The sequence below is a fragment of the Strigops habroptila genome, chromosome 4, assembly GCF_004027225.2.
Source record: "Strigops habroptila isolate Jane chromosome 4, bStrHab1.2.pri, whole genome shotgun sequence".
NCBI classification, from domain to species: Eukaryota; Metazoa; Chordata; class Aves; order Psittaciformes; family Psittacidae; genus Strigops; species Strigops habroptila.
The window spans coordinates 37,367,165-37,391,756 of record NC_046358.1 but is presented as its reverse complement, the minus strand read 5'-3'; the positions used below and the strand labels follow the sequence as shown (position 1 = coordinate 37,391,756).

Sequence of the window (24,592 nt, the reverse complement as noted above, 5' to 3'; positions counted from 1 at the left end):
GTCTTTGCAATATATCACTTCTGAAAGTATTATGCTGTGCAGTAGTAGGATCATGGTATCCAATAAGGTCATCTTTTAATGGTATTGTGCATTTTCCGTCAAGATACAGTGTGTCATTTACTTCACTGATGCGCATTTTGTTTAAAATGCATAAAGGCAAAAATACATGTTGTAAAACAGTGCATCTGCCATTCAGATCAACTCCTACTTTTCCATAATTTGGAGGACATTAACCATTTTCCCAAGTTATTCAGTAGGAATTAATTTATCTTTATTTTTCACTACTTCAGTACTTGAGATACCAGTTTTGCAAAAATGAGTGATTTGAGGTTACTGAAAGAATAACTATGAAAGGTATTAGCAAAAGCAGTTTTAATATTAATTTGTAAAAGTGTGATGTAACAGAATTTGGTTAGGCAAGGTTCACTCTATTACTTGTTACATGGATGAAGCATACAAAGGAAAGTCAAGGTAAAATCAAGGTAAAGTTGATTGATACAAAGACTGAAGACACAAAGGGAAAGGGGGACCCTCCTGTTGAGTCACAAGGTTCAGAATAAACCCCTTTGATTTCTAAACTCCTAGTGGAGCCTACGTGTAGCTAGGTCTAGTCTTAGTCTCAGACTTGGTCAATGGATTAGGGCTAAATAATTACAAGTGTACCAATCCAGCACAAGACCAGCAAGGTCTTCATGCATAGAAGTCCACAGAATGTGATAGAGTACTCACTGAAGCAAAGTTCCTGATAAAGAATCAAGTAATTATTCACTGGTTGACCCATGGTAAGTGAGTAAGCACTCACTTTATATTTTTGTCTGACTTGAGGAAAAATACGTTACCTTATATTTAATGACAGAATGAAGCTATCTGTTGGAGGCTGTGGTTATGTGCAAGATCCATTATTAAACTATAGAGACTTTATAAAACTGACTGGGTGAGATCACGTTAGACCAAAGATCCACCTACCTCACCACCCTGACCCCACTCAGCCAATAGTCTAGGCTCCAGGAAGCATACAAGAACAGGGCAAGCATGTTGCAATACTTCCATCTACATACTGTCCCTTTTTTTCAGCAATATCATCTTGTGCGTTTATGCCAATGCTGGTTCTTAAGATTATAAGCATTGCAGATTTTGACAGTGACTTCAGATGAACATATTCATAAAATACGTACTAGTTGGATGAGTCAATCAAATGTAATTCAGAATTCAGGAAAGACTTTTGTGCAGAATTTGGCCTCATCTTAGTCCTAGTACATTTATTTCATTTGACTTTGACCCTCATACCTCTATCAACAGGGACAAGTCAATGCCTTTTTTTTCCTAGCATAAGAGTTACATAATGTATTGACCTCTTCCCCACCCCCCCAGCATATTGCTGTAAATTCAGGAGGGGTTAGTTTTTATTCCTCTTAATGAAAGATGTTGGAAAACATTGTACGCTATATAGTAATATTAAAAGCAAATATAGATGTAACAGGATTAAATAGCCACCAAGACTGCATTTGTAGTAAGGGTTACTTTTTTTGTTATATTCAGCTTTAGCTGTTGCTTCCTCAGCCAAGGAGTGTCACGGTACCCTTTCTTTGAGTCAAATATGCACTGAAATGCAAAATGCACCTGAAATTACTATCTAGTTCAGTGAGATACGAGCAAGGGACCCCAGTGTAGCAAAATATTTATGTCTCTTTGAAAGCATGTGAACATTCTGATCGGCATAAGTAGCACAGAGTTACATATGGTTCTCCATGAGGGCTCTGGGAATGGGTGTTGTCTTCATATAAACAACCTGCACAGAGATCAGATGGTTGGGGCTGGGAGTTGCTCTGCTCAATATTAATGCTTTGCTGTATTCTGTCTTTGTCTCTACTAATGTTATTTCTCCAATGGCTTGCAGTTTTTTCTTTACTTTTGTGAAATGTCTGTAACTTTTACCTTCAGAACACCTCACTGAAGAATCATGTTAAATAACGGTCAAAAAATAAAAAAACCTGTCAATCTGTGTAGACATGGCAGGCACCGTAACACCATGTTCACATGTTATAGGTACAAGATGAAGAAGAAAATGCTGAAAAGCTGACAGCATGTTAAAGATGATTTGTTTATACAAGTGCTAAAGTTATGTTTGATATGTTAATGCAACCTCATTTTCTAGTAAAGGCCAAACACTATTAAGTTGTTATCTGCATTGATTTTTCTATCTTCTGAAATACTCAATTCATTGTAAATCATCTTTACTCTTTTTTGAGTACCTGGAACTAGGACCATCTTTTAACAGTCTCTTTCTGGGTGAGCCTCAAGGACTTTGCTCAGTGATCTTCTCCTGGTCCACTTCTTGACCTCTGTCAGTGTCACCTTTAGCAGGTTTTTGCAGTTTATTGAGATTTCCCTCAACACTCTCACCTGGATAGTCACTGAAAGGGGTCAGCAGCCACTGCAGGTTGAACTGGTGCCTCTCACATTCTCATTCTGCTGAATCATGTTAGCTGGTGCTCATTAGTAGCATAATGGTCTAAATTAGAAGATAGGAGGGAAGAACAGGTGTACTTGCTGTCTATCCTGTCTTTCCTGTCTGAATGTCTTAGCCTTTTGGTATGTGCCCTGCTTTGCTTTTCATTTTGTGTCTTGGCTGCTAGTGATATGTCCTGTGCTGAGTACAGGGGTATTTGTTTCGAAAGACTGAGTGCATTTAGAAAAACATAGCCAGGTTACATTGTGGAAATAGGGTTAAAGAGAAGATTGAGTGCCAGTTGCTGGGAATAGATAATGTTGAGGTGAAAACTGTACAGTTGGACACTGATAATTGCTTAAGGAACAGTTGGAGTAGGCTTAAAGAGGTTCACCTTGTGACTTGAGGGTTTGAAAAAAGAGAGGAAACCTATTTCTGATTGGGTTTGGGGTTTTTTTGTATATTCTGTATTTTCTCTCTGGCTGCAGAACTCTGAATGCACATGGTAGACCATGCGATAGAACTAATTCTTGGCGTATTTTTTGTGTCATCATAAAATGACATGTTACCATTTGTGAGGCTTTAATATCTTTTACTTAGCAAAGTCTTTAGCATTCTGATCAAGGCATATTCTCTTTGACATCCATCTATGTTGCTCTCATATTCCTTAATGTATGCAAAATATCTGAGGTAAAGAAGCAGTTTCCTCAATTAACAGCCTGTCTTTCATAATGTGTTAAGTTCACGGGAATGTCCATATTAGTGGGCAGTTACACCTCAGATCAGATGTGTAGACAACCTATGTTGCATGAAATATTTTGTCTGTGAATTTAAGAGGATTCTGTTTGAAGATTTCCCAAGTATGTGTTTTCGCAAGTTTGGAATAACAGGATTTAGACATTCTTATTTAGACTATTTAAAATTAAACACTTCCTTTAGCTTTCAGCTTTCTTAAAAGGGTACATCCAACATTTCCTTTCTGCCAGTACTGAATTGGACGATGCCTTCTCTTCACTGTGCTCCAAAAAGTATTTTTATATATGTTTTCAGAAGGAAATCCAGTTTCTTACTTGCAGCTTGTTGGCATTTTAGAGCCCTGGAATGAACCAATAAAAACACGTGTTCTGTTAAAGAACATCTATTTTTACTGGACCTTTCTAACAACCAATGACACAGAATTCAAAAAATGTTGGCTCAAATGGGTAGAAGGGATGCATTGTTTTAAATTCTATTTTTAAAATGTTTCTTTACAGCATTACACAGAAATTTCATACGCTCTTGTTCTTGTGAAAAAGAGTGTGTGCTTTTAGAATGTTATTTTAATGTTTTAAAAGTAGTTCAGGTATCAAAGTGTTGTAGAGTATGAAATTTCCTAGACAGCTAGGAATAAATACATTCTGACTGATAATTCAGGACGTCTGTTCATACATTGTTTCCAACATGTTAAGACACTTATGTTCAAAGGTCAGATTAAATTGCCTTTTTTTTTCAGTGATACCCTCAAAATGGATTGAAGTTGTATGCTGATTGAATAAGCCTAGTGGTTGGGTTGGGTTGGGTTGGTTTTTTGAGGGTTTTTTTTTTTTTTTTTAAGATATCAACATTCTTGTGGAAATGAAATTAAAGATTACTTACAAAATGGTAAAAGTAATCATGTCAAGGTTGACTTGATAGGAAGGTCCATCCATTTTATGTTACTTGTGCTGCATCTTTATCGTACATGCTCTATATATGCTGCATGATACTAGAGTCCCACTGCTAGTCCTGTGGCTAGGTTTTGCTCTTAGTATATTTTCCTTTTTGGAATTAAGAGAATAGAAGGAATATAAATTAATATTTTAAAGGTAGATTGAGATTTCTGTCGATTTAGTAATATTTACTGCAAGAAACCTGTGCTGTTATCAAATTGGGAATTCCAAAGCACTGTTTTGAAGAGTGTTGGCAAAGCAGAAAAGTGGGAGGCCTGCTGGTTTTACATGATGTAATCTGTAGAGTATTGTAATAGTGCCTGAAGTAATAATTTATTTTTTTTAATGGTGTTTAGATCATGTATGCTACAGGAAAAACAAAAGCTGCTAGAGAAAAAAATGCATAATCTGGGTTTAGTTCTCCAACAGTTATATTAGAACCGTCATGTCTGCAGACGTAATAGTCACGCTGGACATGGAAAAAGAATTACAGCTGTCATTCTGTGATTTGTGGTTTGGTTTTTTTTTATGTGTGAGATAAACATAGACATTATATGTCTCAAGTCTGTAAAAATATTTTCAATCAAATGTATCATAACAGCTTTTCTGTGTTTCGCTATTTTAATGGAAAGTGTGTTTTCTCTTTTTCTTGCAATAAAAAAGAAACTCTGCATCAAGAAACTTTACAACAGACTCTGAGAGAATGCACTAGGCCAGAGAGATTTGCTGCCTTTAATATAAGTAATCCTATTAGAAATGAGCCCAGATTTCTAACAGAAGTAATGAAGCACAACAGATATGTGAATTGAATTTTTTTAACAGTGCTGTTGGACACCTACAATTATTTAAATTGTAATTTCAAAATTTATAAATTCAGATATAGGATCGAATCATTCTGATTTATGTACAATGATAGATACCTGATATGCAGTACATGGCTATGGACTTATTCTGTGTTTAAGTATATGTATTGGTCTGTTTTTAAAATTTCTGTCTTGAGGTCCTTTAGTACTCCTTATTTTACTTAGACCTCTGTTATAATTTTTGCAGTCCTACAGCTCTCTATTTCACAGTTGTCCATTTTTTGTTCTTTTTGAGGTTTTTTTGATTGACATGAGCCATGCTTTATTATCCCACACACTGAATTGCTCAGTAATAGGTTGTATACACATATATGGGAAGCTCAGTTCTGTGTTGTCCACAGTCACCAAAATAGCACAAGAGAGTGATGATTCCACAGCAATGCTTTTGAGACAGCAATGCTTACATGGGCATTACATAACAATTCTCATTCGTTTTTTGCTAGTGGTTTCAGAATATATTTATTAAAATACTTTTTATGAGTTTATTTTCTTTTGTTCCAACAGAGTCTATCAGCCTTGGGTTTTGGTGGTGATATCCAAACTACTTGCTTGTGTTATACCTCTGTAAAGAGTGTTCCTGCTAATATTCTGGTTCTCCCTAATTCTAACAGTTGTTCCTTTGCACCTTCGTGGTACTTTGTTTGGTTTGGTTTGCTTTGCTTTTTGCCTTTTTTTTTTTTTTTTTTTTTTTTGTAAATAGTGGGGTTTTAATAAGATAATGATCTGTCTGCTGACAATTAATTACTTTTTCAAACCAAGGTACCTGGGCAAGACTTCTTACACTTAGTGTAAAAAATGGTGAAATATACTTTAGCTCACAATGTGCAGATCTTTAATCTTTAAAATAGATGTTCAGTGGACAGCAGTAAGTATACGTGTGTATGCATACAGCAGCAAATGTTAAATTTTTCATTCTTTGTCATTAAGTTAAATATTTAAACACAACAATCTTAAAACTTCTTTTCTTTCAAGATGAAGCGTGTGCCTGGAAATTAGAGTAATCTCTTAGTGTGAAAAATACAAGTATAAAAATTACATGTATATTTTCTAATAAAAGGCTGGATCCTGGATTTTAGAGGAGGTTCTTTCATTTGCTTGCTTTTCTAAAAGCATATATTGCTTCCTTTATATCCAATTGCTTAATACATAAAAGCCAAAATCTAGCCTTACGTTGGCATAACTGGGAGCAGAAATTCAGCCTGACATTTTTAAGGCTTTTTAAAACATTCTGCAAAATGTCTTTAATACTAAACTTAGCTTGCTTTTTGGCATACAGTTAGACGAGGAAGAAACTGAATAATGATGCACATTTAAAAAACATAGCTGTAGTATTGGTCTGGGATTGTAACTTGTTTTTGTCTGATGCTTTCGCTACTGCAGAAATGGTGATGGGGTTATTTACGTTAATTCATTTGGCTTGTTGAAAAAAATATGCCCACACTCCTCTACTTAATGGGATTCTTTCCTCGTTGCAGTGCAAACGGCTGGAGCAGGAGCTTCATCATCTCAAAGAGCAGAACCAGACTTCAGCAAACAACATGAGACATCTGACTGCTGAAAACAATCAAGAACGTGCTCTGAAGGTAAATCTCCATTTCTTCTTGCAGGCAAATTAAGGTTGTAAGCCCCTGGTGCCAGCTTTCTGGGCTGCATATATCAGTTGTGTACATTTCAGCAGAAGTGAGCTATGGTGTTTGCCAACAACCCCTTCTTTAAACACAGATACAGCACCCTTCTGCTATGGTTTTATTTTATTTTGTGTATGAAAACAACGAGGAAAAAAAATAACATATCCTCCAAGTTATTGGGCCAGTAATTAATGCTAAATTCCTGGGGGTCTGTCCTTGCAATATTGCATTTTATAATGTGAAGAAAACTGCAACTATCTGCCTCATGGTACCTTTAAAACTAATGTTTTAAAGCATGGCTGTTTGATCTGCTCCCAGCAGTGTGTGCTGTATTAATAACATTGTTGACCGATACTACTAGTGACCGCATAGTTGATACTACTATTTGCAAAAGGGTAGCTAGTTGGAATTGGGAGGAGGAGTAATAAGTCTTGTCAATAAGAATAAAAATGAGCAGAGAGGCGGGAGAGGGTCAGATAAAGGACAGTGGAAAGTGACAGGTTATTGCTGCTTTGAGAAAGGGAAATTGTAATGTCAGTGAAAGGGATAGCTACGTAACCAGCAATCTTTACCGCTAGCCAGAATAAGAGACTGTGCCAGTAAGAGGTACAAGCATTGTGCACACCTATTCAACCACTATATTCTTTAAAATCTCTTTTATGGGTAGTGGAGACACAGTATGAATTTACTCTGTTTATACTGTGTCATTGTTTTAAAACTGTATTTGATTTAGGCAGTAAGATCCAAACCTATCTCATTTATAAGCAGATTTTCCTCTGCCTCCTTTTTCTTTTTTTTTAAATTCTGGAAACACCATTATTCATGTAACAGCTTGACCAATGCACAGTTAGGAATAAAGGTAAATCCTTGTGTAGTTTGAAATTTCTGTTTTTAAAAAAAAAAAAAAGTATCATGAATAAATGGAGAGAGGTTGTGTGCCACACAAATGCTGTATATTCCATGGGTTTATAATTGCCATCAGAATCTATGGTGAATATTACAAAATCGGGTGTGCAATATTGAAAGCATTCCATCTTCAGAGTACTAGAAATAGAGATTGTAAACATTCAGGGCTGTTTCTGACCACAATAACAGTGTTGTTTTGAATCTGGTATCACTAAAATTTAGTGCTTGCTGAGCATGCTGCTTGTTGAACATAGTATTGGCTTTCATTAATTGTATGCTGACTTGTTTTTTCTGTGTTGTTGAAAATATTATGCACAGAGTCCTTCTGATAGAAAACAGAAGTGTTTTATTGAAACTACACTTTTTGCATTTAATATTGCCTGACATAATGCTTACAGAATAATTATATTTTCAGAGCAAGTAGTGACTTAATAGTTCAGAGTGTTACTAGGATTTCATTCTAAGCCTGATATTGCTCTCCCAGCACTTAATCTTTAAAGAATTTAATTTCTGGCTGTTACAGGCATTTTTTGACTTTTCAAAGTTAGAGGTTAATTGGTTGTAGTCTTTTAGAGGTGAGAGTCAGGAGGAAAAAATGAATTCTTTTCAATTTTTTATAAAGTTGAACTTTTATTTTATTATTCCTCCGTAGAGTTTGTCTCAGTTCATGTTATCATTGCCTACAGTGAGGACAGGTCCATCGGAGTCCTTTTAAAAGGCTGATGAGTCAGGTTGAATCCTTGGTCTTGAAAAATTTAAAATGCTCATGTGAAATATTGGCAGCAGTAGTTAGCTTTGATATACAGCATATGAACACTCATCCTGACCTAAGCACTCATGTAAATGAAAAGCTTATCACTCCTTTTTAGTGTAGCTACAGCCTAGAAAATATGGACTGGCTGGAAGGTTTGAAAGTCATGTCATGTCAGCAGCTCCCTCAGAAATGGATTTGACTGGTGCTCTGGGCCTGGCTGCAGCTGGCTGGGCTGCTCCTGCTGAGAACAGTGGCAGAGCTCCCTCCCGGAGAAATATCTGGCTGAAGTCCTCTAACAGGTAACACCCTGTAGGGTCTTGGCACACACCTCCCTTGTGAAACCCTCTTGTTATTAGCTTCCACCTCCTGCCTCTTGTATGCACTTAGTAGCTCCTGTAAGCACTACATGCAGAGTGCACGTACAGACCCAAGAACCTCTTTCTGTCTCCTCTCCTCCGCGCATCACCCTCTGGTCTTCTGACTGCTTTTAGAGAAATAGGACAGGCCGTTTGCCTCTCTGATGGAGAGTTAAATACCAACATAACTGTTTTTGTTTTCACCATGATCCAGAGAACTACATTTACTTTACCCTTCTCCACATGCAAACTGAGTTGTGTACTATAATTCAGATGTAAACACTGCCCTGCAGAAGGCGTACAGGTATCCTTTCTGTGTCTGTCCAGGACAGTTTAAATTAAGAAAGTTGGGGTTTTTAAATTTTTAATTTTCCTTACTTTCTTCAACTTAATTAATATTATCTGATTTAGTTTGGCAAAATATGTGTTCTGGTGATAGGTGGCAAATGAGGAATTTAATCTGCTTTAGAGTAACAGAAGTGTAAACATCAGATGTGGTACAAGGATATTTGCAATTTTAACTGAATAAAAATACAGTAATCAGGATCAGCTAGATTAAGGATGGCATGAAAGTTTGTGATACAAAATGAGATCAATACCTCTATAGGGTCTTGAAATACTTAACAACAAAACTGAATGGGTATTTCTTTCTTACTTTTTAAAATTATCTTAGAGTGGGGAATTGCTCAGAAGGACAAAAGCGTAAAACCAGTCGACAAGAAACCTATTTCCTTCCACTGATGATGCAGAAAAGCTGCAAGATTTCAGCTTTATTTTAATTATATTAACTCACAGGGCTGCTGCCACCCTTGAGGTAGTAGCTGCCCATAGAGTGAAGCAAAGCAACAGAGGGACAGATTGTAACTGTGGGAGAGGCATAGAATCATAGAATCATAGAATCGTAAGGGTTGGAAAGGACCTTAAGATCATCTAGTTCCAACCCCCCTGCCATGGGCAAGGACACCTTGCCCTAAACCACGTGGTTCAAGGCTCTGTCCAACCTGGCCTTGAACACCGCCAGGGATGGAGCATCCACAACCTCCCTGGGCAACCCATTCCAGTGCTTCACCACCCTCCCTGTAAAGAACTTCTTCCTTATATCTAATCTAAACTTCCCCTGTTTAAGTTTGAACCCATTACCCCTTGTCCTACCACTACAGGCATAGTGGCAGTAAATTGGCCAGATCCAGGATGTGGAAGTCACAAAGATGACGTAAGGACTCTTGCATACTTTTGATTTTACACTGTGCCATTTCATCTTATTGTGCAATACAACATCTGCATGTCTGTGGTAAAATAGCTCTTCTTAACAAATCTCTGTCATACATATCAGTAGTATATGATTTAAAATTTCCATATTTAATGTATTTATTGCATAGAACATTCCTTATAGTCACGTGGGCCACTCAGTCCCACAATGCCAAACTGGTACGCCTAATTTTTGTAATCTTCTTATTGGTCATAAGGGATTGTATTAATGGAACAAAAAGGCCGATTTCAAATCTTCCCTCCAGGCAATGCCCACAACTGCACAGAGGTCATTCAGAGAAGCATGTGGGCCCGTATTTCCATAGTTAAAGTAAAATAATCCTCCTCTTTGTGAAACCATTTTAAAAAAATCTTTTATAATATTTCAGATTGAATTATAGCTAAATCTTTTAGGGATAATTGCTTCCTAAGGGCCTATACATTTGCGCTCTTAGTACATTTTCATAAAGTAAGATCTGCAAAGTGCTTCGCAGTTCTAATGTGTCAGAGTCTATATGTAAGATTATTCATTTGTGCTTGGCCTTCATAATTAACATTTGGTCTCTGCTGATTCTGATAAATGTATTCCCACAATACAATGAAATAGCTGATTCAATTAAACATAGAAAAGTTGGAAAATTGCTGTTTTTTCATTAGTATTCAAATATTGTCATGGTTCATTTTATTGTTTTTAGCTTTGTAGTGTGTAGTTTTGAAATGCAGATTTTAATTAATACATTTTTGTAAAGAAAAATAAAGATTTTGCCCGGTGCGTCCTCTTTACTCAGTTGAAGAAGAATAGGAAATAAGTCTTGTGAAACAAATAATGTGAAAATCATGGAAAATTCTCAACAGGATTTGAATAAAACAAGGAGAGGTGGCTTTTTCTTCATAGCCTTAATTTATTTTTAATTAGGTGGCACATTCTTCATAATGCAGCTATTAATCTGCTTTAAAGACAAGAGAGATGTACTAATTTTACTTCCCAACCAAACATTCAAAATGGAGAAGAGGGCTTTTTCATGGTGAGACACAAATCAGGTGCCCTTTATTGACTAAATGAGTTTACTCCATCCAGGTATGATGTCATTAGAACTTGTAAAAGTTATTAATCTCTTTCAGAGCTGTTAAGATGTTAATTTTTGGTTATGATTGGCTTGCTTTGTTATAGTTTTCTGACTGATCAATCTTTTTAGTTGTGATTTTCTGTAGAATTGATCCTACATACTTCCATAGTTTTATTAAGCATATCATAAATTTAGAATCAGAGGCAAGAAAGTGAAGGAGCTGTAAGAAATTTGTCTACAGTAGTGTCATAAAGCAATTGTAGGTAATGTCATCTGCTTTCTGCTGACACATAATTGTGGCAAGGGCAGGGATTCCACCATGCATAGCAGTTTGTTCGTTGTTCCAGTGATCAGACCTGTGAAAAAGCCACTCTAGAAAACTTAAGTATTCCCTGATGCCTGTCCTAAATTGTTTTAAGCTCTGTTTTGATTCCCAGAGTTTCCCACCTTCTTAGAGTAGCAACCATTTTTCCATTTGGCTTGACAATGCCAACCACAAAACCAAACCCAGCTGACTGGTCAGCGTATCATCCATGGAAAAGCATGATTCCAGGAGGATCTGATGTCATAAGAACTTAAAAAAAATCAAGAAAAACTTTAACATTAAGTGTTTGCTGTGACTGAAAAGCATGGAGTATTCATGCTATTTAGGCATATAATATTGACTATGGAATAAAGAGCTGCTTTCAGAAGATAGTAACTGTGGCCCTTATCTACAAAAACTAAGCAGTTCTATTTTTATGTTTAGAGCTTCAGAGATTAATCTTCAGAGCTTCCTTTTAATGAGTTTAGAGCTGGTGTATGGCTATGAAGCCTCTAATTTGTTTCTGACAGACATACACACTTTGGAAATGCTCCGTAATCCAGGCCACCTTGCCTTAGCCGGTGGTGGGAAACTGAGAGATTCCAATCTCATCTATTCAATTTTAATTTCAGTATATAATTTTTATGTTTTATCATAGCTACCAATTACATCCTAGAAAACTCTTAGAGAAAAGCCTTTCAATACTTTCATAATCATACCAGATTGATTTATTAGAAACCTAGAATGTTAGTTTTGAATGCGGCAAGGCTCAGCCACATCCAGAAAACCACTCTGCCACCTTCAGTCATTTTGGCTGTTGCACTGTTGTTAAGTGCAGTGCTTGTGTGAGTGATAGAAACAGGCTGCTAGTTACCTGTATTTTATAGCTGACAGAGGAATATGTTATCCACTGGTGAAATGGGTGTTACGCCTTTCTCCAGTTTCTAGCTACAAAGTAACGAGACATTACTCTGCAAAGAGTTAAAGCTTGCTATAGATCTAATTGTTGGTATGATGTTATGATTTGATAAAAGATGCTTCAAGATATTGTGCTTATTTCAGAGTGGTTGGTTGGGGTTTTTTTTCCAGTGAAACCACTCAGCAATATTCATATGTTGGACAATCATGCCATGATGTTTTCATTTCACTCTCCAGTAGTGACCCTAAAGCAGTATGTGCCATCATTTAAATGCCTGGGCAATGTTAGAGACAAATTTGCTACCCTGTCAGTAAAACTGGTTATAAACCTTATGAGATCACTGTTAATTTTTAGAGTGGAAGTTTGCTGAAATTTGAATGCTTGAATTGCTTTTCAGTACATAGTGAAGATGGAAATAAAAGACCTAATAAAACTTGGAACAGGCTGCTGAAAATCTGGATGTGGATAAGAACGCACAAACATTTTTCTTCAGTTGCTGCTTCCTAGACACTATCAGACAGAGTAGATACAGTTGCAATATTAATTGCATTGAACAGAGCCTTTGCTTGTGCTGCACCCAAAACCACTTAATCACAAGGTCTTAAAAAGTGTCACTAAGGTTAGACCCAAGTCTGTTCAGCTCTTATCCGTGCTAGAAACATGATTAGTCACTTTATGGCTGGTGTTATTAAATAGTACTGTACACTTCAGAGGATATCAGCTGGTGCGTTGTGCCATAATTGAACAGTAAAATGAGGCCATGTGCAAATCCAGGAATAATTCTGTCCATGTTCCACCTCAGTCTTAATTTTCTGCATTCCTTTCTGCTTAAGTTGCAGTGTTTCCAAAAGCCATACAGACTTCTGACAGCCCGCCCAGTTATCTGTATGTATGGAAAGGGAGAGTGACCAACATTCCCCCTCAGTCCCAGTGGAAAAAACGTGAGCACTGGTCAAGTGGTCTTTAAAGCAATCATTTGAAGTTTCTTTGGACCTAGTTATCCTTTGAGCCAGATGTCATAACCTGGTCCTCTGGTCAGTTCAGGTCCAGGGATCCTCAGCCAGGGATTTCTTTTCATCTGCTGTTATATATTTAGGAGTGTAAAAGTTTGCTTACATTTATCCTCTATAGGCAGGAAATGACTAATTTAGCACAGGTATTTGACCATGAGTCAAAAAGCTGAGTTCTGCAAGTTGATCTATTAGTATTACTTTCAGTTTTGTTAGTCGGTTTTTGGGTTTGTTTGGGGTTGTTTGTTTTTTTTTTTTTTGTAGCCTACCAGGCTGGTAGACTTTGTTTAGTTACACAGGTCTTGGCAAAGTAGTTGTTCACAAGTGACGGCTACGTTCTTAGTGATAGTCTCCTCCCATCTGGTAATTAATGTTTTGGCACTGATAGACATTTGTATTCATTGACCAAAAAAATCTTCATTTGTATGTTGAAAGTTACAATAATTGCTTATATGTTCCATAAGCAAATAATAAAATGTTTTTCCCTGGATGAAAATATAGGCAATAGTTTATGAGATGAGACTTTTGCCCTTCACTGAGGGTGAAGTTGTCCAGAGTCCCTTGAGAAACACAGGCTTCCAGAGTCTGATAAATCTGAGTTGAAGAGAAATGATGTTTGGTAACATTAGTGCTTGCATGATTTTCAGTGGTCAGGTTGTGGTGTCTTTAAGGGCCGTTTTTACTGTTCTTGGTTCACTAAGGCATCACTGTGGACCAGAATTTTGAACTCATTCAAGCCTTTGGTTGTTTTCAAATTGAAGGAAACAAACAGATGTACACAAGTTCTTGTCTTTGCTTCCTTGGTTGCATTAGCTATGCCACCTTCCTGTATCATTAAGGCTGTCCTTTCACTGACAGTGCTGTCTGTCATGGCAGCCCTCTACGTACCATGTTCTGGGCATAACAGCTACTCAAGATTTCTGGGACTCTGTTCAAAAGGAAGAAGACCAAGCAGCGGTGTGTGTTACTTAATTCTGAAAGACTTGATGTTTCAGTGTTTCAAAGCAAAGTAATATATAGATGAGTGAACATTTATTGACAGAACAACATTTGTCCTGAAAATGATCCTGAGAAGAGTTGTATCTGGTTAATTATGCATGTCTAGAGCACCGTATCTCTTAAGGAATTTTAGCATGCTTCATGTTGCCTGTAAACAGCTGCACAAGAATGGCACCTAATATGTCTTGATAGACTGAACAAACAGCATCTTGGCTAAAAGAGTTTGTTGGCCTTACCTGAGGAGTGTTAACTCTTTCTTCTCTCCTGTTAACAGATGCTGAACATTTCTTAACCAAAGCAGATATATTTATTGAACTTTGATTCAGTTCTAAGCTTTAAGGAATTCATTACTCATTCACATTTTGAGTTTGATGTCGGCTTTCATGTCCTCTGCTAGAAATTCCTTGGAGGTCTGTTGTTTTTTATTTACAGCCTTCACATTTCTCTTAGCACCAGATTACTCTTGACAATCTTAAACATCAACAAACTGTTTGCATATATTATAAATGTCCCCTTGTCTTTGGGGATGATATGGTCATTCAAACCTTTTGGCTGAGTCTTTTATTTTTGGTTTCCATTTTATAGGCGGAAACCATCTTCCCATGAGGTCAATCAGTGTTACTACTTAGAATCATAGAATCATAGAATAGTTAGGGTTGGAAAGGACCTTAAGATCATCTAGTTCCAAACCCCCTGCCATGGGCAGGGATGCCTCACACTAAGCCATGTTGCCCAAGGCTCTCTCCAGCCTGGCCTTGAACACCGTCAGGGATGGAGCATTCACAACTTCCTTTGGCAACCCATTCCAGTGCCTCACCACCCTCTCAGTAAAGAACTTCTTCTTTATATCTAATCTAAACTTCCCCTGTCTAAGTTTGAAACCATTACCCCTTGTCCTACCACTACAGTTCCTAACAAAGAGTCCCTCTCCAGCATCCTTATAGGCCCCCTTCAGATACTGGAAGGCTGCTATGAGGTCTTCATGCAGCCTTCTCTTCTCCAGGCTGAACAGCCCCAACTTTCTCAGCCTGTCTTCATATGGGAGGTGCTCCAGCCCTCTTATCATCCTCGTGGCCCTCCTCTGGACTCGCTCCAACAGCTCCATGTCCTTTTTATGTTGAGGACACCAGAACGGTACACAGTACTCCAAGTGAGGTCTCACAAGAGCAGAGTAGAGGGGCAGGTTCACCTCCTTCAACCTGCTGGTCACACTTCTTTTGATGCAGCCCAGGATACAGTTGGCTTTCTGGGCTGCGAGCACACACTGCTGGCTCATGTTAAGCTTTTCGTCAACCAACACCCCCAAGTCCTTCTCCGCAGGACTGCTCTGAATCCCTTCTTTGCCCAACCTGTAGCTGTGCCTGTGATTGCCCTGACCTAGGTGTAGGACCTTGAACTTGGCTTGGTTGAACTTCTTAAGGTTGACATTGGCCCACCTCAGAAGCGTGTCAAGGTCCCTCTGGATGGCATCCCTTCCCTCCAGCGTATCAACCGAACCACACAGCTTGTTGTCGTTGGCAAACTTGCTGAGAGCGCACTCAATCCCACTGTCCATGTCACCGACAAAGATGTTGAACAGGACAGGTCCCAACACTGACGCCTGAGGGACACCACTTTTTACTGTTTTCCAACTGTCATTGAGTCGTTGACCACAACTCTTTGTGTGTGGCCATCGAGCCGGTTCTTTGTGCACTGAGTGGTCCATCTATCAAATTGATGTCACTACAATTTAGAGACAAGGATGTTGTGTGGAACAGTGTTGAACGCTTTGCACAAGTCCAGGTAGATGACGTCAACTGCTCTGCCGCTGTCCATCAGTTCCGTGGCTCCATCATAGAAGGCCACCAAATTGGTCAGGCAGGATTTCCCCTTAGTGAAACCATGTCGGCTGTCACCAGCCACTTCATTGTTTTTCATGTGCCTTAGCATGCTTTCCAGGAGAATTTGCTCCAAGATTTTGACAGGCATAGAGGTGAGACTGACTGGTCTGTAGTTCCCTGGGTATTCCGTTTTCCCCTTCTTGAAAATGGGGGTAATATTACCCTTTTTCCAGTCATTGGGAACTTCACCTGACTGCCATGATTTTTCAAACATGATGGACAGTGGCTTAGCAACTTCATTCGCCAGCTCCTTCAGGACCCGTGGATGGATTTCATCAGGTCCCATGGACTTGTGCACGTTCAAGTTCTTAAGATGGTCTCGAACTTGATCCTCTCCTACAGTGGGCCTAAGGTCTTCATTCTCACAGTCCCTGCATCAGCCTTCCAAGACTTGGGTTGTGTGGTCAGAGCATTTGCTAGTGAAGACTGAGGCAAAGAAGTCATTAAGAACCTCAGCCTTCTCCAAATCCAGGGTAGCCAGTTCTCCTGATAGCTTCTGGAGAGGGCCCGTGTTGTCCCTGGTCTGTCTTTTATTTGCTATGTACCTATAGAAGCCCTTCCTGTTATCTTTCACATCCCTTGCCAGATTTAATTCCAGCTGGGCCTTAGCTTTCCTAACCTGGTCACTAGCTTCCCGGACAACGTTCCTGTATTCTTCCCAGGCCGCCTGTCCTCACTTCCACCTTTTATAAGCTTCTTTTTTCCCTCTAAGTTTCCTCAGCAGCTTCTTATCCATCCATGGAGGTCTCCTGGCCCTCCTGCTGCACTTCCGTCTAGTTGGGACGCAACACTCCTGAGCTTGAAGCAGGTGATCCTTGAATATCAACCAGCAGTCTTGTGCCCCCCTGCCCTCTAGGACTATATCCCATGGAACCTTACTAAGCAGGTTCCTGAAGAGGCCAAAATTTGCTCTCTTAAAGTCCAGGGCACTGAGCTTGCTGCATGCTCTTCTCACTGTCCTGAGGATCTCGAACTCAACCATCTCGTGATCACTACAGCCAAGGCTGCCCTGGAGCATCATATTTTCAACCAGTCCCTCCCTGTTGGTGAGCATGAGGTCAAGCATGGCACCTCTCCTTGTCGACTCCTCTATTACTTGCAAGAGGAAGTTGCCTTCCACACAATCAAGGAACCTCCTGGATTGCTTGTGCTGGGCCGTACCATCCCTCCAACAGGTATCAGGATGGTATCTGACTAGCAGAAGTATTATTTTTGATGAATGCAGCAGGTTTTTCTAGTTTCAGGTTACTGTTAATCTGGATTATCATTCTCCCACTCATTTAGGCTGCTTCCACGTCCTCACTTTTGGTATGTAAAGAATCATCTCTTTCATGGTAATAGGCTTCTGTGACCATGAACTTCCTGTTGATAAGGCCCTCTTATGCACTTTCATGCACCTGCTTTTCCTTCTAACATAATAGATTCCACTGTATAGTTGATTCATTTGATAGCCATCTGGGTGTCTTCCTTGAAGTTCCTACCTTGCTCAGTGATGCTGCCACTTGGCCTTCCATTTTCAAGGATGCTTTGTTTCAATTGTAAATGTTCTGCAGCATTTTTAGGTTTTTGTCTATACTCACTCAAAGGACTTCAAAACTGGAATAGTTTATGGCCCTGGGGTATATCTCAGATATTTGTATTCTAGAAATGGATATCTGGGAATAAACAAATGCTCTGAAGTTGTAGAAAACAGAACTAACTTTGCAAAACTATGCAACCTCTTCTAAAATACACAGAAATTCATGGGTATCTTGTAAATTAGAATCACAAAATCTGATACATGAGCCAAACATACTATAGAAACCACAGCCATGTTAGGAAAGCTACTTACATGGAAAGGTGAGTTCTTATAAAAACAAAAAACTCCATTTAACTGTAATCATAAGCTTTGTTGTCGTCTCCAATAGTATAGTTTATCTCCCCAGATATGGGTTCGTTTTTCCTTCCTTCTGTCCAATAATACATCTATAGTAGTACTACTATGAACTTTCATAAAAAGTCTGAGGAGGTGTCATATTGCTGCACTTCAAACAGCTATGAAAAAATAAAAAACCCAACAATTTTTACTTTCCCACTAGTATAGACCTTCATTTCAGGATTACATAAATGTGGAACGAAAAGCATATGTTAATCTAATTGTAAGACAATCATGAAACCAAATGTATCATACTTACAGTAAGAAAAGTAGACTCTCTCCTTCACTTGCCACTTTCTGATACTGCAAAGCATATTTCCAAGATGAAGAGATTAATCTTTCTAAATCTGAAGCAATTTTGTACATAAAATAGTAACTGTTTCCTGCCGTGTTTAAAGAAGCCCTTACCATTAGTTTCTATTAATATTGTCCCTAATCTTCACTGGCATATTTTTCAAAATATCTATCAGCATCATACTATAATGAAACAAATGAAGTACTAACAATATTTAGCCAAGTTCAGTTTTTCCTTTCTCAGAGTTACCAAGTATCAAATGATGCTGGAGAGAAGATATCAGATTTAATAAATGAAGAGGAGGAGTGTTGTTGTTTATATATTATTTTTTATTTCAGAATTCTTGTTTCATTCTCCATATGAAATCCGTTATTCATATATGTAGAAAGAAAGTACAGTAAATCTTTATTTTCAAACATTTTTTCAGTGTTGAACTGTACACCATTCACATTTTATGCTGCACAGGAAAATGATCCTCTTTTGTTTGAGTAACAACTGTAAAGAAAATCTTGAGCCTGAGTGCATGATGACATGTCAGTTACTTGTCCTACAATAAAATGTATAAAAGGTAGTAACCTAAGCTCTTGTGCAAAAGGTAAGCTAATGGGTCATTAAATAGCAAAGGTCTTGCTCTGACCCATCCATGACCTCCTTATCTGAAACGCCTCTCAGAATTGATAGAATCTACTTTAGATCTTGGGTACAGGAAACCAGGGTAGGATAAAGGATCAATATAAATATTTCAGAATTTTAGGTATTCACTAAAGGAATCTTTGTTCTTTGTATGTTTACGTTTATACAAGTTTCTGTTTAGTATTGGAGAACCCTTTCCTAACATTTTGCATGCAAGTGACCAAATGAAGTAGCAGAAGGGGGGACAAATGGTAAAGGCACTGAAACCTTAGGTCTTAGTATGGTTGTAAGGCTGCAGGTTAGCCTTGATTCAAAAGCCTCAAGATGCTACATGTTTGCTCTTACTTATCTTTCTACTATAAACTGAGAGTCTCTACTGTTCTGTTCCCAGATGAGAAACTTTAAGGTTTAGAATGAGATGAAGTCAAGAGAGCCAATGTCCAGGAAGTGCAGCTTGGTGCTTAGCCATCATGTACTCAGACTCATTTTGCCTGTCTTTTTATTTCCCATCTATTATTTGGCCTGATGCAGAGGTGCATTTTTGATGTTAGGACACTTCTAGATCACTGAGAGGCTTTGAAAATCCCTTTCTTGTCCTCATATATAAGAGCAAAATTCTGATCTGAATTCCACGTGTGTGGCCACGCAGAGGTGTAAAGGAAATATGGACTCTGCTGTTCACCTACTCAGGTTGCTAAGGGGAAAAGATGTGCCCGTTGTGTGCAGCAGGTCTATATTTCTGCTCCAGCAGTATAGAGGTCATTAGGAGAATGCTTGAAGAGCAGAAGGAACAAGTGAACTTGGATTTGTTTTGATATTTTAATTTTTCTTCTATAAAAGTGGACTTACGAAGTAAACTATTCCCCACCTGTCTTCCATAGCTTTTCTTATCAGATTATGGACTGGCAGCTGGACTTTGGCTTTTCCCCACAAGTAAGCTTTAGAGAAGTTATATGTTAGGGGTCACGTAGTAAATTTGAGATTCAGTAATTCTGAGTTTCCAGACCCTAACCTTAAAAAAACCTGTGCAGGTACACTATTCAGAAAGTATATGATCTTTATTGATTAACACAAGCACATATAGAATTTGGCACATAAAATACACTAGCCTTGTTTTTTATTATTTGAAGACTTGAAAGGTATAAAGTAAGCTTCACATCAGCAGAAGTATATCAATGCATTAGGATTTCAACTGAACATATATTAGGTTTATCTTCATATTTAGAAACACTGCATGCATAGCTTTCTCATGTAGCTGAATCAAAATTACTTATTACACTTGCACAAAAAATGAATTAGTCACTGAAAATACTCAAAGAAGGTCTGATTTCAGCCATGAAATATGTTTGCAATTAAAACTTCAATTTCTCATGCCTCCAAAATTCAGTCAGCTGTGTTGTTACTTCCAAAATTCAGCCTGCCTTAGTCGTAAGGTAAATATATCTTACAAAGAAAAAGCAATAGAAAGGTGAAATTAGAAAAGAGCTGTCTTTAAACTTTGGATAGGAAGCTGAAGTAATAAATACTATTGTATAACAGTAAATAAGTGTATATTACATTGTCTGAATGTGGTATTAATGTGTCTTGGTGATCGTGTTAAGCTGCTAAGCAGCCAACTTTACAATTTAAAATTAAACTCAAAGACCCAAATGTCATTTTGTAGTTAGATTCAATATATAAAGAAACCTTCTGGGACTTCATTTTCTGATTTGTGTTGGTTAATAGTAGATTTTCCATCTCCAGAATTGATTCTCCACTGAAGAGCAGATGTCATCTTTCACAGTATTACTAGACATATTCAGATTCCATACAGTTTCATAAATTTGTTATTTCCTTCTGGATCACAGTCAAGATGATTTTTTCAATGCTTGTTTATTTACTAAAGAAATACCTGCTATGCTGGAGGGGTTATTAAAATGGTGGTGGTGTGACTCACACATAGAGTTCTTTCTTTACAAATACATTGGCCACACATTTTGAAAATTTCAGAGAACTTATTTCTAAAAAAGCAACGCCATTTAAAGTTGTTTTGTTGTTGTTGTTTGGTTGGTTTTTTGTGTGTGGGTTTTGTTTTGGTTTTTTTTTGTAGACCTGTTTCTGTGCACGTATGTAGCATTGACTGCTGGAGAGCAATTCTGACGACGTTAATAGTTATAGGATGTAAATTTTTAGAAGAAATGAACCCTTTCTTACTTTGATCTTGAAGCTTTTTAGTTGCACATGCACTTAAATTGTAATGGGACTAGGTTCCACATCTGTGAGGCCTTAGGCTGTTAAACACACATTTTGGCTGTTATGACAATATTTTGAGATCAGAGAAAATTCCGATCAAATTTTTTTAATAAATAACATATAGATATCTTACACGATACAATGAGAAATATATTGACGGTTTGCTAGCTCTTTCAGAAGAGCTTAGGCTGGAAGACATTTTAATAGGAAAAATTCTTTGATGTCCACATTAAAAGAATCTATTTTCCTTTTCAGTGGAAACATTGTACCCCTTCAAAAACCTTTCCACCCAAAATCTCAGAGCATCTCTACTTTAACCATGCTTCTTACTGAGTTCTTTGGGGGGAAAAAAAAAAAAAAAAGAATTAATCACAAAATACCTCATTGCTCTCGTACTTTTAATTCTTCATCCCATCTTCTGAAAGGATGAAACTATTTAGTACTAGTTTCTAGTTTAAAAATGGGACTGTTTTCTCCACTGTAAGTAACTGAGTAAATGGTTTGAATACACTGCTCAGTGTCAACTAGCCACATTTTGAGGAGACACAGATTTCAGACTTTTTCCGTGCATATAGTCTACAGGAGTGACATAGTATATCAAACCTGAACATTTTGGTTTATTATTGTGCTAGACATTTAAGCATTTAAGACTATCACATAAAATGAATTGGTTTAAGTTCATTATCTGCTCCTATTTCTTACAGTTGAGCAGTAATTGTCTTAGAGGAGAGGCTGGCTGAGTGACTGGGAAGAGAGTGACTGAAACCTTGGAAATGCTGCTGATAGCTCCTTCCGTTTGGAATTGCTATACAACAGTAAAAATGAAAACATTCGTTTTCCAAACTAGATAAAATAAAATCTGTTTATCTAGCCTATTAAATCTGGGTGCCAAGTTTCAAGCAGATGCAGTTTTAAGCTCTGTAGATGCTAAATCCTGAAACATTTGGTCTATAAACAAAAAGCTGACATCAAATTCGGCATTGCTGCTAGACATAGTAATGGTGTGTATATGCTGCATTCACACAAAATAGGGAAATGACTGCTTTTTTGTATGTTGCTTAGGGTTTTTTTCTTATGTTAGAGTATTAAAACAGATATTAAATTTTATCATTAATGCAGTGCATGGTCTCTCTTCAAATCCCCTTAATTACAGATTGACTCCAAGGATTACACAGCATGGATTTTAATTTTAACTGAAACAAAAAGAAAAGCTGCTTAAAAATTATTCTTGCTGAGTGACTTGTTGGACCACAAAACAATTTTTAGCATCTCTTGGCAAGTGTTGTCAAATTTAAAATATTAGAACAGAGCTAAGTGCACCTTCAAACTCCAATTGTATCATGTCTACTTCCCAAATAAAATGTTTTATTAACTTTGTCCTCACAAAGGAATGTCTGCTTCTCGTATTTTTGTTTTTTCAATTATTCTTTGGAAGAAAAAGATCCACAGTCTTGCTGAAATATATTTATGTTTGAAGAAAGTGACATCAGATTTCATATTTCCTTTCTTTGGTAATCTGAGAAAAATTACCAAGCAGAGTTGACGTCGTAGCAGCAACAGCATATTTCACACCCTTGCATTGTTTCCCTTCTGACCCCTATCTTTAGGACTTGAGAGCTCCACTCTGAAAACTTTATTCCAGCCTGAAACTTAGAATAGCAGGTCTGAGTCCAGAAACAACATTTTCACAAATTGGGGCCTAATCCAGTAAGCCTCACACAGGAAGCAACTTCTGTGAGTGCCTATTACTCAACTGAGTAAAACTCTAGGGATTAGTTTATAGTCTGTTTCTTATGTGGGGTTTTTTTTCCCCATTTCTTAAGAGATAAAATCAGTTTCCCAATTCATTTCATTAAGTAAAACTCATTTTTCACAGTTAACGCTTTATTAGTATTTTTTCACCATTTTACTGTGTATCTCCTGCCAGTTCTTTAAGACACGTGGGAGGAGAGGGGGAGGAAGGTTGCCCTCCACAGCTGCATCAAATAATAAACGCGCAAAGTGGAGTGTCTGCAACTTCTGTTGAAGTTAGGTGCAGCTGAAAGTGCCCCTTATGTCTCAAAATGTCGATGCAAGTTTCGTGCTTTGAAAATCAGCTCCTTTTGTGGCTAAGTAATAACTTCGAATACAAAAGGCTGGAGGAATGAGAAATTAGCTTTTGGCCAGGAGGTCACTGTAGTGCTGAGGGATAAATCTATCATTGCTGTTTAATGGTAGTTAGTGGTTTGATAAAGTTCCCCTAACTTTGTTAGCTTAAAACATGCTTTCTGAGACTTCTTAGATCTGCAGCTAAATAACACCATTATTGCTGCATCTTTGTATGGGGTGAAATTTTTGCATTTAAAAAGGGTTATTTCAACAAGCATTTCTCTCCTATTTTTTTTTAGCTGTCTCTGAATTGTTGCTGTTAGAATGTTCAATGGTTTTCTCTGTTAGTGTACTAGTGCACTTTTTTTAATGGATCAGATAAATCTTATTACTTTATATTATAGCCAAGCATAAATCCCTCCTATTTTAATAGAAAACTATTTCTAATGCAAATCAATGAACAAGCTAATTTATACACAGTATTGTTCAGAGTAATTTGTCCATTATGTGTAATAGTCTCAACTGTATATGATTTTCAAGTCGTGTGCTTAATGCAGAGGCCAGAAATAGTAACAAATGAGGCAAAATAGTGAATACAGTTGCTCTTTACAGCTTTTCTTGCAGTCATAAGATATGTAGGTTAAAAAGAGTGCTTGTGTGTTATTTCTTTTAAGTGTGTGGTAGGTAATGCACAGCACCATGAGAGACACTGGCTGATGGCAGGAGTTTGTTGCTTTGTATTCATTGCAGTTGTGTTCTCTTCGCTATATTCAGTAAAGCTTTAAATGTATTACTGGTTAGATTTTTAAAAGTATAAAAAATAGTTTATAACTTTTGCCAAAAACAAGAGAAAATGGCCTAAAGGAAATCACAATGACTGATTTTTAATGTAAAGTTCAATTTTGAAGTCATCTCTTGAGGCCAGTTTTGTCAGATTGTGAACGATTTTGAATGCCCAGTGAAGTTAATAGGAGATGAGGAGGCTCAAGGCTGCTCAGACAGATCCTTTGATAAATAATACTGTCTCTTTACCACACCGGACAAAATCTGGAAAAAACAAAAATCCTGCTTGTGTCCTAACATAAATAAATGTGTGCATGAGTGCTATCTATCTTGTGAAGTCGTTTGTGTTTAAGTTGGAGCACAGGACACACTGTAAATCTGGTGTCTGGTTTTTGAAACCGGGGTGTGTTAAGTGTCTACATCAAAAAGAAAATCGTTCTGGAATCTAAAGGCTGAGACTGACAGGAAAAATCATCCTTTACAATAAGTAAGACTTGATTTTGACATATGTTACCTTTTCAGCAATGTTGTATGTTTGCAATACATGTGCTCTTAGTATAGGTGTGGGGGTCATG

The 24,592-nt window shown here is 37.6% G+C and overlaps 1 protein-coding gene across 7 annotated transcripts in view; it reads left to right on the top strand.

Annotated features, from left to right (window-relative positions):
* The window catches only part of MIPOL1 (mirror-image polydactyly 1), a 197,177-nt gene that overhangs the window by 90,752 nt on the left and 81,833 nt on the right, over positions 1 to 24,592 (top strand). For all 7 annotated transcript variants that reach the window (XM_030485266.1, XM_030485272.1, XM_030485265.1 and 4 more), the window contains one exon: positions 6,476 to 6,583. In XM_030485266.1, coding sequence (XP_030341126.1) covers positions 6,476 to 6,583 — 108 coding nt within the window. The remainder of the gene's footprint in view (positions 1 to 6,475; positions 6,584 to 24,592) is intronic.